Source organism: Oncorhynchus clarkii, chromosome 3 (assembly GCF_045791955.1).
Source record: "Oncorhynchus clarkii lewisi isolate Uvic-CL-2024 chromosome 3, UVic_Ocla_1.0, whole genome shotgun sequence".
Classification (NCBI taxonomy): Eukaryota; Metazoa; Chordata; class Actinopteri; order Salmoniformes; family Salmonidae; genus Oncorhynchus; species Oncorhynchus clarkii.
In genome coordinates this window covers 66,051,172-66,067,408 of record NC_092149.1, presented here as the reverse complement: position 1 = coordinate 66,067,408, position 16,237 = coordinate 66,051,172, and the positions used below count along the sequence as shown (strand labels likewise).

At 41.9% G+C, this 16,237-nt stretch overlaps 1 protein-coding gene across 2 annotated transcripts in view; it reads left to right on the top strand.

The window, feature by feature from the left end:
- Positions 1–5,812: 5,812 nt before the first annotated feature.
- Positions 5,813–16,237, top strand: part of LOC139401517 (coiled-coil domain-containing protein 141-like) — a 49,542-nt gene continuing 39,117 nt past the window's right edge. For both annotated transcript variants that reach the window (XR_011633001.1, XM_071145710.1), the window contains exons 1-2: positions 5,813–6,477; positions 13,889–14,011. Coding sequence is in view for 1 of the 2 variants with exons in the window: in XM_071145710.1 (XP_071001811.1) it covers positions 6,373–6,477; positions 13,889–14,011 (228 nt within the window). In the remaining variant the exon portion in view is untranslated. The remainder of the gene's footprint in view (positions 6,478–13,888; positions 14,012–16,237) is intronic.

Here is a 16,237-nt window from a genome sequence, read left to right as displayed (position 1 = left end):
ATATATAAAATGTTTTTGTTAAATAAAAACATAGGTAGCTCGTTTCAAAGCATAGATGGTATACAGTGTAGTTTCTAAGTAACGTTACCACGTGACCAAGGACGTCACTTCATCACGCCAAAGATTGTCTATTGCATGTCTGGTTTATCTCTGAATATTAGGAAATGTGAATTAGGAAATGTGAATTATTTGCATTGTGAATTATTGACCGCAGGTAGCCTAGTGGTTAAGAGTGTTGAGCAGATAACTGAAAGGTTGCTGTTTCAAATCCCCAAGCCGACTAGGTGAACACTCTGTCGATGTGCCCTTGAGCAAACCTGAATTGCTCTGGATAAGAGTGTCTGCTAAATTATATGAGTCAATATGCAATATCCCTGTAAAGGATGTGATCACATATCTTGATATCAGAAAGAAAGGGACCATTTACAATTCTCTCCTATTGTTGAGACATTTGGAAAGAGCTTTACACTACCTTCAGAATGTATTTACGCCCCTTTGGACTTTTTCCACATGTTGTTGTGTTACAGCCTGAATTGAAAATCAATTACATTTAGATTTTGTGTCACTGGCCTGCAAACAAGACCCCGTAATGTCAAAGTTTAAAAAAATTAAATAAATGTTTACAAATTCATTAAAAGCTGAAAGGTCTTGAGTCAATCTATTCAACCTATTTCTTATGGCAAGCCTAAATAAGTTCAGGAGTAAATATGTTCTTAACTAGTCACATAATAAGTTGCATGGACTCACTCTGTGTTTAACACGATTTTTGAATGACTACCTCATCTCTGTATCCCAGACATACAATTATCTGTAAGGTCCCTCGGTCAACCACAAAGACCAGGGAGGTTTTCCAACGCAAAGAAGGGCACCTATTGGTAGATGGGTTAAAAAGAAAGAAAAAAAGAAGTTGAATATCCTTTTGAGCATGGTGAAGTTATTACTTATGCTTTGGATGGTGTATCAATACACCCAGACACTACAAAGATACATGCGTCCTTCCTAACTCAGTTGCCAAAGAAGGATACCATTCAGGGATTTCACCATGAGGCCAATGGTGACCTTAAAACAGTTGAATGTCTTTGATAGGAGAAAACTGATGGATCAACAACATTGCATTTACTCCACAATTCAAACCTAAATAAGTGAAAAGAAGGAAGCCTATACAGAATACAATTATTCCAGGAAGTGCATCCTATTTGCAATAAGGCACTAAAGTAAAACTGCAAAAAATACAAAGCGTTATGTTTGAGGCAAATCCAATACAACATCACTGAATTACACTATTCATATCAAACGCATTGAGAAGGAAAGAAATTCCACAAATTAACTTTTTTAACAAGGCACACCTGTTAAATTGAAATTCCAGGTGACTACCTCATGAAGCTGGTTGAGAGAATGCCAAGAGCATGCAAAGCTATCATCAAGGCAAAGGGTGGCTACTTTAAAGAATCTCAAATGTAAAACATATTTTGATTTATTTAATACTTTTTTGGTTACTACATGATTCCATTTGTGTTATTTAACAGTTTTGATGTCTTCACTATTATTCTACAATGTAGAACTTAGTTAAAAATAAAGAAAAACCCTTGAATTAGTAGGTGTGTCCAAACTTTTGACTGGTACTGTATATATATATATATATATATGTATAAGAAAGCTCTGTCATTGTGTTACTATTTCTTCTGCTAGAATATACTGGAATGCAGCCCTGGGACAAGTGAACTGGAACAAAGTTTCATTGTTGTCTAGCAAATATTGTATATCTAACAAGGTGAAAGAAGCATCATGTGAACTCGTTCACAGAGTCTACACCGTAAAGACCTTTAATGTACACAGATACAGATCTATTGCTATAGATGACAAATGTGTTTTGTGTTTGTGACCCAGAAACTCTTGACTATTGATTTTGGGACTGTTCTCATCAGAAGATTTAGGATTGAGTTAGAATACTTTATTTTAAGGTAAACTACTGTTAATGTTAATTTGGAAGACTCTGATATTACGTTTTATTCTGACCCAACTGATATGGACCCCGGTTAAATTTGTATTGTTAATTTGATTATTTTACTTGGAAGATTCTTTATTGATAAGATGAGGTGGTGGAGAACAAACATTATTTATTTCTGTTTTTGTATGTTGTGTTATTGTTTGTGGTTCTGGTGCCTTCTTCCAAGTTGCTTTCAAACACTGGCCTCTACTGGACACCTTATTTACCAATTTATGAAAGTTATAAGGTTTCCAGTGTATTGCAACCAAGCAGTAGCTCAGCAGGTATCTGAGACTGGCATAGGCACAAGATCTGTCTATGTTTGGAAATGTATTTTGTGTGAAACCACACTATCTTTCCATTGTTGTTCAAATTATTTGTTTTTATTAAGTGTAACCTATGATAATCTTTTGTCTTCAGCATCCTAAATAATGCCACATATGCTCAATAAAATAAATAGTGAACCTCACATTCTAAGTAGGCTACATTTACTTTACCTAAGTTCGCACCTATTGATTGCGCCACAAAGTATGGGTGGAGTGACAGGGGAAAAAAAGTATATATTAACATCAAACATACTGATATTTATTCTTGACCAGCAGATGTCACTAATGTGCATTACGTTAGAAGTTCTGAGTAATAAACCATTTTTTGGCACAATTTGGGAAAGAGAGCCTAGGTTTCCCATCACTAATTTCAGTATTTACTGAACAAATCTGAATTATTTTTGGAAGCGATACACAACATCCAAGATTAGTATTAAGCCAGTCTAGCATGGTGGTGAAAATGTGTATTTCATAAGGAAAGTACGCATATTTTCCCTGTTGTTTTCTGCCTTCACACCATTAAATAAAGTTAAGGAGGAAATCGAAGCCTATGCAGCCTGAATGGAGAATGTTTTTGGTACGAACCGGTCCACGAGGGACACACAAATGTATAAGCTGCATTCAATGTGTTTGGACGGTAAAATGAAATTACTCAATATTGCCATCTGCTGGCCTTTGGGCTAGGGTCATGGCTAGAAAGATTACAGCTTGTGTAAAATGTACGTTTTTTGGGGCATTTTACCTAACCCTTACAATTTTCCTGACCTTAACCTAATTCCCCTAACCTGCTACGTTTGTTCTCCTAACCTGCTGTGTAAATTCTCCTAACCTGCTACGAAAAGTCAATTCTGGTGAATTCTGACATAAACTGTATACCATCTAGTCAAAACCATCTGTAGGGTGTTGTGGTGGCTTCTGGGTTTACTAGGTCTTCTCTTGTTAATGGTTATTTTTATTTGGTTGGGAGGTAATAGTAACTATAAACAAATAGACCAAAATATTTATATTCACACATCAAACAACACAACACAAACAAATATTATATCCACATGGGAGGAAAATTCCAAAGCAAATGCTGTTTGTGGCCCAGTTTATTGAAAACGAGGGAACGTCTGCTCGGACACTTTTATCACCAAATATCACCAAACTTGATATTTTAATATAGCTTAAAGGTGATACTTTACAATGTTTGCATCTATCTGACCCAGTAGCTTTTAATAGGCCTAAATCTTGAAGGTGATACTGTAGCTGTTGTTGATGCTTAATGACATGAGGCTGATGGTGATGCTATATTTAACGTTCTCTGAATTCTCTCAGCCAGGCCGGGGCCACTCAGAGGGTGCATTCTAAATGATCCCCTATTCTCTTTAGGGTACACAAGTTTTAACCAATGCCCCAAGGGCCCTTGTCAAAAGTAGTGAACACTGCACTATATAGAGAATATGGTGCCATTTGGGATGCCGCTCAGAGAGGGACGCTAAGCAGGGATAGCTTTATCAGGGGACACCCACAGGTGGCTCTTTGGAGTGAGGGGGCCTTCCAGGTCCTCCCAAGCTATCCTGGGCTGTGTGTGTGTGTGCCCCCGACTCGTCTGATCTTTCAACACAGTCTTACTTTCTCAGCTGTTTCTCTGACTTCTCCAACAGCTGTCTCCAGCCTGCCTGCAGCACTAGTCCATGGCAGACCTTGGTAGCCTAGTGGTTAAAGTGTTTGACTAGTAACCGGAAGGTTGTAAGTTCAAACCCCCGAGCTGACAAGGTACAAATCTGTCGTTTTACCCCTGAACAGGCAGGGTGTTCCTAGGCCGTCATTGAAAATAAGAATTTGTTCTTAACTGACTTGCCTAGTTAAATAAAAATACTATTTCAAATATTTTAGCTGTGGTTGATTGAGCTTGCATGTTACTTTGGAACCAACAGTAAACTCCAAAAAGTGAAATCCAGACCATCTGGCACTCTGGATTTCAAGTAGTATTTCAACCCAGGTCTGAGTGGCTGTAGTGTTATTGGGGAAGCATGACATGCAGAGTCAAGTTGTCCTGTTAGCAATCACAATATTTCTTTTGACAGTCAGGCTCCCTGGCATGCCTGTGAGTAGGCTACATGCCACACAAATGTCTTTCCTCAAGCATCTAAACTGTTGCTTCAACAGTCATGATTGTTCATATTATTGTTTGGCAAGTCAGTAGCACACACAGTGAAGTCCCACAGCGTGAACCCCGAACAGTGGTACTATTCTCGAGATGGAGCATTTCTACTCAGTGTGAAGCCCAGTTTGATTATTCACATTCACCTCCTCCACAGTGCTACCCATTACAGACAGTCAGTTCTCTGTCTTTTAACCTTGGCATGCCCTCTAACTAAGCCCACTACAATTACGCCTCCTCTTATAAAACAATACAGTTATTAGGCTATACTGCACTATCTATCTATCTATCTATCTATCTATCTATCTATCTATCTATCTATCTATCTATCTAGATATCTATCTATCTAGATATCTGTCTGTCTGTCTGTCTGTCTGTCTAAACTATGATCCCTTATTGATGTCACCTGTTAATTCCACTTCAATCAGTGTAGATGAAGGGGAGGAGCTAGATTAAAGAAGGATCCCCCCCCCCCCCCCCCCCCCCCCCCGAGACAACTGAGACATGGATTGTGTATGTGTGTCATTCAGAGTGTCAATGGGCAAGACAAAAGATTTAAGTGCCTTTGAACGGTGTATTGTATTAAGTTCCAGGCACACCAGTCAAGAACTGCAACGCTGCTGGGTTTTTTACGCTCAACAGTTTCCTGTGCCTATCAAGAATGGTCCACCACCCAAAGGACAACTTGACACTACTATGGGAAGCATTGGCGTCAACATGGGTCAGCATGTGGAACTCTTTCAACACCTTATAGAGTCCATGCACCAATGAATTTAGCCTGTTCTGAGGGCAAAAGGAGGAGGGTGCATGCAACTCAATATTAGGAAGGTGTTCCTAATGTTTGTACATACTGTATATCATTATCTTAGGAGAGTCAACGGCATACTTCGCTCTATTGGATCAAGTGTCAAAGACACTCAAAAATTGGGCCTGCAGGATGCTGGGGTCTGTTTGTGTTTCCCTGCTGTATCAGCATTTTCTCTCTGACTCTCTCTCTCTAACCGCCTTGCTCAAGAGCAGAATGGCAGATTTTTCCACCTTGAGGGCTCTGAACCAGTGACTGTTCGGTTATTGGCACAATGTGCTTAACCGGTAGGCTACCTGCTTAAAGGGGTATCTAGTCAGCCAGCCATGAGGGTGTGGACTTTTCTCTCTCTTAGAAGATACTTAAACACTCGTGCAGCATACCAGTGTTAAGTGTTCTTGGCTTTTGGCTGTAGAAAAACATATTCACAGACCCAGAGCAGCAAGATAATAATCTGTCCAACTGTGTTGACTCACAGGGTATTTTCCCTTCTATTGGAAGATACAGTAGATAGGCCAATTGATATGATATTCCATGGATGGACTGGTGCTTTTGTGGGGTTTGTCTGTGTGGGATGGGAGGCAGGAAAATATAAAGAGGGGCTGGGAGAGAGACAGGCAGGGAGAGGGGGCGGTTGTGAAAATAGACCAGAGTAGAGCGGAGCCAACGAACTAGGGGTGTGTCAAAATGGCTCCCAACACAGCACAGTGTGATATTTCTATTTTTAACACAGTTGCCTGCCGTGTTCTGCCCTGTCAACTTCTCTCTGCTCTGTGTCTCCTGCCTGTTGAGTGTCAGTCAGTCCATTGACGCTAGTGGCTCTGCTGTGGGACTGGAGTGAGTGGAACTGGGCCAGAACACCACTGATGAAACATACACCTTTCAACGGAACTGGATTTTATATCACCTGTTGGACAAGGGGACCGAGGGGACTCTCTACTGTGGTTACTCTCTCCTCTCTACCTTCAAAGGAAATATTGAAGGACTGTTGCTGTTGAGTTTTGAAGTCTCCAGAGACTGAAGTGAGAGAATAGGATTTTCAGGATCCAGGAAGAAGAGAGGGGACAGTAGAGGCTGTAAAATTTCTTACGTTTGGACGGTGGAGACAATGTCTAACAAAGGTGACACTGGAGGTCAACCTGCTGCCACAACAACAATCAGCACTATTGCCGTGCAGGCTGGCGACTCTCAGATTATTGTCACTGTGCTCAAGGTACCGACCTTCTAAAATATTATTTAGTTGTGTCTTTGGATTGTCTTTAGCTGTCTTTAATTGCCTTTTTAAGAGTATTTTGGGTCCTTGAAAGCACTATATTAAACTCATTTATTCTTCTCACGTTTGTAGATATCTCAGGTGAACAGAACTTGTTCTAAGAAATGTTTGGCTGTATGCCTCTCAGAACTCTACTTTGGTCAGAAATGGTTGATCAGGCTATCTAAAAAATATTTAAAAAATGATGGAGAAGATCAGTATTTACATGCAGTTTTAACAGAAAAGTTGTCCAACATTACCACAGTGTTATGGCGATATAACAACAACAACTGGCTATAATTCAGTGTCAGGCTAGATTATTGATCTGTCTGAATCTGACAGACACTGACCTCACAGTGTTCAGCGATCTGCATCCATCGATCTTCTTTCCAAAGTGCTGCTGCTAATAGAGGGTGTGTCCCAAAAGGCACCCTATTCCCTTTATGGTGCCTCGGTCTGGTCTGGTCAAAAGTAGTACACTAACCTATATAGGGAATAGGGTGCCATTTGGGACGCAACCAGAGAAAGGCATTTAATGTTGTCAGTGATGTCACAAGCTCACAGTCCTCATTGTTCAGCTGGTGTCCTGAGGTGTCAATAGCTCTCTCTGTTTGTCCATTAAGCTTATAGGAAATATTTCCTAGCCAAAACAGAAGGCTTATATCAATGCCTCACATACTAACGCCATGTACAGGGCTTTCCCACAGTAGTAATAAAACAACGGACATTAGATCTTAAGCATTTTTAAAAAAAAGTTTACCTTTCAATGTTTTTATTTTCCCACATACCTGTGTGAAATACATTCTAAATGTGTTGGAAAGATATTAGATATGGTCAAACAGAAACAGAGGAGATGGTTTTCAAATATGACTCATTTTTCTTTGCCTGTTTTGTTTGAAAAGAGAGATGTTTGATGTCCTCTGTTGTATCCTCTGCTATCAATTTTGTTGACCACTTTTGGTTGTGAAGGTGATGGCGTTCCTCTGCGTTCCGAGGCCCCTTTAAACTGACTGCCACAGCCACAGCTGCAATCTAAGGCATGCAATGATTAAAGAGCAAAACATGCCTAGTAAGAAATAATCTCTACAGCTAGCACAGACATAGTTACATTGCCCATGCTCCCTTTGTGGCTGTAACCACATAACCACTGTGGTTATTGACAAATCAATTATTGTGTAAGTGAAAATATTCCTTACATTTGAGACAACATAGGCTACTGTAATGCTTGAGACACCCATACAGTGAGGGAAAAAAGTATTTGATCCCCTGCTGATTTTGTATGTTTGCCCACTGACAAAGAAATGATCAGTCTATAATTTTAATGTTAGGTTTATTTGAACAGTGAGATACAGAATAACAACAACAAAAATCCAGAAAAACGCATGTCAAAAATGTTATAAATTGATTTGCATTTTAATGAGGGAAATAAGTACTGTATATGTGCTTTCTTGAGCAGGGGGGCTTTGCGGGTGCTGCAGGATTTCAGTCCTTCACGGCGTAGTGGTTACCAATTGTTTTCTTGGTGACTATGGTCCCAGCTGCCTTGAGATCATTGACAAGATCCTTACCGTTCTCATGATCATTGCAACTCCACGAGGTGAGATCTTGCATGGAGCCCAGGCCGAGGGAGATTGACAGTTCTTTTGTGTTTCTTCCATTTGCGAATAATCGCACCAACTGTTGTCACATTCTCACCAAGCTGCTTGGCGATGGTCTTGTAGCCCATTCCAGCCTTGTGTAGGTCTACAATCTTGTCCCTGACATTCTTGGAGAGCTCTTTGGTCTTGGCCATGGTGGAGAGTTTGGAATCTGATTGATTGATTGCTTCTGTGGACAGGTGTCTTTTATACAGGAAACAAACTGAGATTAGGAGCACTCCCTTTAAGAGTGTGTTCCTAATCTCAGCTCATTACCTGTATAAAATACACCTGGGAGCCAGAAATCTTTCTGATTGAGAGGGGGTCAAATACTTATTTCCCTCCTTAAAATGCAAATCAATGTATAACATTTTTGACATGTGTTTTTCTGGATTTTGTTGTTGTTGTTCTGTCTCTCACTGTTCAAATAAACCTACCATTAAAATTATAGACTGATCATATATTTGTCAGTGTGTAAACATACAAAATCAGCAGGGGATCAAATACTTTTTTCCCATCACTGTACATCTTGTAATTTGGCTTAACAGCTGTTGGTGATCCTCGCAGTGCCCATGCGTACAATGTGGCTGTAACCACCACGGTCGTCATTGACAAATCAATTACTGTAATGTCTATTCAAATGTCCAATGTATGTCACACTGGAGACATTATAGACATATGGTTTAGCGTACACTACAGACACAATGTAGTAATACTGTCATATAGGCTACAGCACCAGCTGTTGGTGCTTTTGACTTTCAGAGAGAAACTTTAAAGAAAAGCTTAACTTTGAGATCATTTGGAGTTAATGTGTCACCCAGAGAGGTATCAGTAATCACAGCAAAGGAATTCCTAAGTCACTTTAATGGTTTGATATTGTCGTCGTCTGTCCTAGATGGCACAATATTCCCCATATAGTGCACTACTACTATCAATCAATCAATCAATCAATCAAATGTATTTATGAAGCACTTCTTACATCAGCTGATGTCACAAAGTGCTATACAGAAACCGAGCTTAAAACCCCAAACAGCAAGCAATGCAGGTGTAGAAGCACGGTGGCTAGGAAAAACTCGCTAGAAAGGCCAGAACCTAGGAAGAAACCTAGAGAGGAACCAGGCTCTGAGGGGTGGCCAGTCCTCTTCTGGCTGTGTTGGGTGGAGATTATAACAGTACATGGCCAAGATGTTCAAATGTTCATAGATGACCAGCAGGGTCAAATAATAATACTCACAGTAGTTGTCGAGGGTGCAACAGGTCAGCACTTCAGGAGTAAATGTCAGTTGGCTTTTCATAGCCGATCACTCAGAGTATCTCTACCGCTCCTGCTGTCTCTAGAGAGTTGAAAACAGCAGGTCTGGGATAGGTAGCACATCCGGTGAACAGGTCAGGGTTCCATAGCCGCAGGCAGAACAGTTGAAATTGGAGCAGCAGCACGGCCAGGTGGACTGGGGACAGCAAGGAGTCATCAAGCCAGGTAGTCCTGAGGCATGGTCCTAGGGCTCTGGTCCTCAGAGAGAGAGAAAGAAAGAAAGAAAGAAAGAAAGAAATAGAGAGAGAGAATTAGAGAGAGCATACTTAAAATCACACAGGACACCGGATAAGACAGGAGAAATACTCCAGATATAACAGACTGACCCTAGCCCCCCGACACAAACTACTGCAGCACAAATGCTGGAGGCTGAGACAGGAGGGGTCGAGAGACACTGAGGCCCCGTCCGACGATACACCCGGACAGGGCCAAACAGGCAGGATATATCCCCACCCACATTTTCAAAGCACAGCCCCACACCACTAGAGGGATATATTCAACCACCAACTTACCATCCTGAGACAAGGCTGAGTATAGCCCACAAAGATCTCCGCCACGGCACAACCCAAGGGGGGGCGCCAACCCGGACAGGAAGATCACATCAGTGACTCAACCCACTCAAGTGACGCACCCCTCCTAGGGACGGCATGGAAGAGCACCAGTAAGCCAGTGACTCAGGCCCTGTAATAGGGTTAGAGGCAGAGAATCCCAGTGGAGAGTGGGGAACCGGCCAGGCAGAGACTGCAAGGGCAGTTCGTTGCTCCAGTGCCTTTCTGTTCACCTTCATACTCCTGGGCCAGAATACACTAAATCATAGGACCTACTGAAGAGATGAGTATTCAATAAAGACTTAAAGGTTGAGACCGTGTCTGGGTCTCTCACATGGGTAGGCAGACCATTCCATAAAAATTGAGCTCTATAGGAGAAAGCCCTGCCTCCAGCTGTTTGCTTAGAAATTCTAGGGACAGTAAGGAAGCCTGCGTCTTGTGACCATAGCGTACGTGTAGGTATGTACGGCAGGATCAAATTGGAAAGATAGGTAGGAGCAAGCCCATGTAATGCTTTGTAGGTTAGCAGTAAAACCTTGAAATCAGCCCTTGCCTTAACAGGAAGCCAGTGTAGAGAGGCTAGCACTGGAGTAATATGATCACATTTTTTGGTTCTAGTTCAAGATTAATTGTCAGATCCAACAGAAGATCTCTTTGTATCTTGGGACCTAGAACAAGCATCTCTGTTTTGTCCGAGTTTAAAAGTAGAACATCTGCAGCCGTCCACTTCCTTATGTCTGAAACACAGGCTTCCAGGGAGGGCAATTTTGGGGCTTCACCATGTTATATCAAAATGTACAGCTGTGTGTCATCCACATAGCACTGAAAGTTAACATTATGTTTCCGAATGACATCACCAAGAGGTGAAATATATAGTGAGAACAATAGTGGTCATAAAAAGGAGCCTTGAGGTACACCGAAATGTACAGTTGATTTGTCAGAGGACAAACCATCCACAGAGACAAACTGATATATTTCCGACAGATAAGATCTAAACCAGGCCAGAACTTGTCCATGTAGACCAATTTGGGTTTCCAATCTCTCCAAAAGAATGTGGTGATCGATGGATTCAAAAGCAGCACTAAGGTCTAGGAGCACGAGGACAGATGCAGAGCCTCGGTCTGACGCCATTTTAAGGTAATTTACCACCTTCACAAGTGCAGTCTCAGTGCTATGATGGGGTCAAAAACCAGACTGAAGCGTTTCATATACATTGTTTGTCTTCAGGAAGGCAGTGAGTTGCCGTGCAACAGCTTTTTCTAAAGAACTTTGAGAGGAATGGAAGATTCGATATAGGCCGATAGTTTTTTATATTTTCTTGGTCAAGGTTTGGCTTTTTCAAGAGAAGCTTTATTACTGCCACTTTTAGTGAGTTTGGTACACATCCGGTGGTTAGAGAGCCGTATATTGTGTTCAACATAGGAGGGCCAAGCACAGGAACCAGCTCTTTCAGTAGTTTAGATGGAATAGGGTCAAGTATGCAGTCCATGATTATTTTCATGAATGTGTCAAGAGATATAATACTAAAAAACTTGAGTGTCTCCCTTGATCCTAGGTCCTGGCAGAGTTGTGTAGACTCAGGACAACTGAGCTTTGGAGGAATACGCAGATTTAAAGAGGAGTCCATCATTTGCTTTCTAATGATCATGATCTTTTCTTCAAAGAAGTTCATGAATTTATCACTGCTGAAGTAAAAGCCATCCTCTCTTAGGGAATGCTGCTCTCCCATTTTTAGTTAGCTTTGCGACAGTATCAAACATTTATTTTGGATTGTTCTTATTTTCCTCAATTAAATTGGAAAAATAGGATGATCGAGCAGCAGTGAGGGCTCTTCGATACTGCACGGTACTGTCTTTCCAAGCTAGTCGGAAGACTTCCAGTTTGGTGTAGCGCCATTTCCATTCCAATTTTCTGGATGCTTGCTTCAGAGCTTGGGTATTTTCTGTATACCAGGGAGCTAGTTTCTTATGACAAACGTTTTTTGTTTATAGGGGTGCAACTGCATCTAGGGTATTGCGCAAGGTTAAACTGAGTTCCTCAGTGGTAAACTGGGTGGTAAACTGATTTTTGTACTCTGATGTCCTTGGGTAGGTGGAGGGAAAGGGAATCTAGTAATCTTTGGGTTGTCCGAGAATTTATAGCACGACTTTTGATGATCCTTGGTTGGGATCTGAGCAGATTATTTGTTGCGATTGCAAACATAATAAAATGGTGGTCCAATAGTCCAGGATTATGAGGAAAACCATTAAGATCCACAACATTTATTCCACGGGACAAAACTAGGTCCAGAGTATGACTGTGGCAGTGAGCAGGTCCAGAGATATTTTGAACAAAACCCACTGAGTCGACGATGGCTCCGAAAGCCTTTTGGAGTGGGTCTGTGGACTTTTCCATGTGAATTTTAAAGTCACCAAAAATGTGAATATTATCTGCCATGACTACAAGGTCCGATAGGAATTCAGGGAACTCAGTGAGGAACGCTGTATATGGCCCAGGAGGCCTGTAAACAGTAGCTATAAAAAGTGATTGAGTAGGCTGCATAGATTCATGACTAGAAGCTAAAAAGACGAAAACGTAGTTAAAAAAAAAACGTTAGCAACACCTCCGCCTTTGCGGGATGCGCGGGGGACATGGTCACTATTGTAACCAGAAGGTGAGGCCTCATTTAAACACAGTAAATTAATCAGGCTTAAGCCATTTTTCAGTCAGGCCAATTACATCAAGATTATGATCAGTGATTAGTTCATTGACTATAACTGCCTTGGAAGTGAGGGATTTCACATTAAGTAGCCCTATTTTGAGATGTGAGGTATCACAATCTCTTTCAATAATGTCAGGAATGGAGGAGGTCTTTATTCCAGTGAGATTGCTAAGGCGAACACCGCATGTTTAGTTTTGCCCAACCTAGGTCGAGGCACAGACACGGTCTCAATGGGGATAGCTAAGCTGGCTACACTGACTGTGCTAGTGGCAGACTCCACTAAGCAGGTAGGCTGGCTAACAGCCTGCTACCTGGCCTGTTCCCTGTCTCATTGTGGAGCAAGGGGAGTTAGAGCCCTGTCTATGTTCGTAGATAAGATGAGAGCACCCCTCCAGCTAGGATGGAGTGCGTCACTTCTCAACAGGCCAGGCTTGTTCCGATTTGTGGGTGAGTCCCAGAAGAGGGCCAATTATCTACAAATTCTATATTTTGGGAGGGGCAGAAAACAGTTTTCAACCAGCGATTGAGTTGTGAGACTCTGCTGTAGAGCTCATCACTCCCCCTAACTGGGAGGGGGCCAGAGACAATTACTCAATGCCGACACATCTTTCTAGCTGATTTACACGCTGAAGCTATGTTGCGCGTGGAGACCTCTGACTGTTTCATCCTAACATCGTTGGTGCCGACGTGGATAACAATATTCTCTACACTCACCATAGGGCTTTTGGTCAAAAGTAGTACACTATGTAGGGAATAGGGTGTCATTTGGGACACAGCCTCTGAAGGTGTTCCCGGGACACAACAGTATAGTGGAAAAGGAGTGCCAGGTTGCGGAAGACAGACCTATTTCCAAGCGGTGTTTACACACTGTGAAATTCACAGGTATAATGTTACACCAACCTGCCCTGCTCACAGTCGGAACATAAACAACATGTAACATGGCCTTGGCAGGGCAACACAAACAGACCTTTCCATCCTGCTGGTTTAACTTGGACGAGTCTCTTTGATACATAGTAGTACATTCATTGATCCAATGGACGCAGACAGGCTATTTATTCCTAAACTATGGGTAGAAATATGTACTGAAAACATAAGGGAGAAAACAAACAACTCCTTCTGTAAAGTTGAGTGTGTGTTTTGTTGTGTGTGTGTGTGTCTGTGTTTTGTACTGTAGTGTGGGGAACTTGTAAAGCTGCAGTTGACTGAAGCCAATCCCAACCTGCTGGAGATCGGCAGCAACCAGGACGAAACAAAGAAACTGCTGGATGAACACCAGCAGCTCCTGATCAAACTCAAGGTAATAATCTCATTAGGAATACAGTAGAGCGACATACAACTAATGTGTCAGTTTAGGTGACATAAGTAGACTATTCTGTTATTGATACTGTATGTCACTATTTGGACATATTCGAATGAGACCATGCTGGGCCACGAGGATGAGCTGCCCATTGGGCATATTACACTGAACAAAAATATAATGCAACATGCAACAATTGCAAAGATTTTACTGAGTTCATATAAGGAAATCAGTCAATTTAAATAAATAAATTATACCCTAATCCATGGATTTCACATAATTGGGAATACAGATATGCATCTGTTGGTCACAAAAGGTAGGGGCTTTGATCATAAAACCAATCAGTATCTGGTATGACCACCATTTGCTTCATGCACCGCAACACAGGTCCTTCGCATAGAGTTGATCAGGCTGTTGATTGTGGCCTGCGGAATGTTGTTCCTCTCCTCTTCAATGGCTGTGCGAAGTTTCTGGATATTGACGTGAACTGGAACACGCTGTCGTACACGTCGATCCAGAGCATGCCAAACATGCTCAATGGTGACATGTCTGGTGAGTATGCAGGAATTGTGTACAGGTCCATACGACATGGGTGATGGCGGCGGCTGAATGGCACGGCAATGGGCCTCTTGATCTCGTCACGGTATCTCTGTGCACTCAAATTGCCATCGATAAAATGCAATTGTGTTCGTTGTCTGTAGCTTATGCCTGCCCATACCATAACCCCACTGCCACCAGGGAGCACTCTGTTCACAATGTTGACGTCAGCAAACCGCTCGCCCACACAACGCCATACATGCTGTCTGCCATCTGCCCTGTACAGTTGAAACCGGGATTCATCTGTGAACAGCACACATCTCCAGCATGCCAGTGGCCATCAAAGGTGAGCATTTGCCCATTGAAGTCAGGTCAAGACCCTGGTGAGAACCACAAGCACGCAGATGAGGTTTCTGATAGTTTGTGCAAAAATTATTTGGCTGTGCAAACTCATAGTTTCATCAGCTGTCCAGGTGGCTGGTCTCAGACAATCTGCTGGATGTGGAGGTCCTGGGCTGGCGTGGTCACAAGTGGTCTGCGGTTGTGAGGCCAGTTGGACGTACTGCCAAATTCTCTAAAACTACATTGGAGGTGGCTTATGGTAGAGAAATTAACATTAAATTATCTGGCAACAGCTTTGGGGGACATTCCTGCAGTCAGTATGCCAATTGCATGCTCCCTCAACACGTTAAACATCTGTGGCATTGTGATGTGTGACAAATCGGCACATTTGAGAGTGGCCTTTCATTGTCCCCAGCACAAGGGACACCTGTGTAATGATCATGCTGTTTAATCAGCTTCTTGATATGCCACACCTGTCAGGTGGATGCATTATCTTGGCAAAGGAGAAATTATCACTAACAGGCATGTAGACAAATGTGAGCACAAGTAGAGAAATAAGCTTTGAGAGAAATAAGCTTGTTGTGCGCATGGAACATTTCTGGGATCTTTTATTTCAGCTCATGAAACATGGGACCAACACTTTACATGTTGCGTTTATATTTTTGTTGAGTGTAGTTACAGTTGAAGTCAGAAGTTTACATACACTTAGGTTGGAGTCATTAAAACTTGTTTTTCAACCACTCCACAAATGTCTTGTTAACAAACTATACATTTGGCAAGTCAGTTAGGACATCTACTTTGTGCATGACAGAAGTAATTTTTCCAACAATTGTTTACAGACAGATTATTTCACTTATAATTCACTGTATCAATTCCAGTTGGTCAGAAGTTTACATACACCAAGTTGACTGTGCCTTTAAACAGCTTGGACAATTCCAGAAAATTATGTCATGGCTTTAGAAGCTTCTGATAGGCTACTTGACATCATTTGAGTCAATTGGGGGTGTACCTGTGGATGTATTTCAAGGCCTACCTTCAAACTCAATGCCTCTTTGCTTGACATCATGGGAAAATCAAAAGAAATCAGCCAAGACCCCAGAAAGCAAATTGGAGACCTCCACAAGTCTGGTTCAATCTTGGAGGTAATTTACAAATGCATGAAGGTACCACATTCATCTGTACAAACAATAGTACGCAACTATAAACACCATGGGACCACGCAGCCGTCATACCGCTCAGGAAGGAGACGTGTTCTGTCTCCTGGAGATGAACGTACTTTGGTGCGAAAAGTGCAAATCAATCACAGAACAAAGAGCAAAGGACCTTGTGAAGATGCTGGAGGAATCA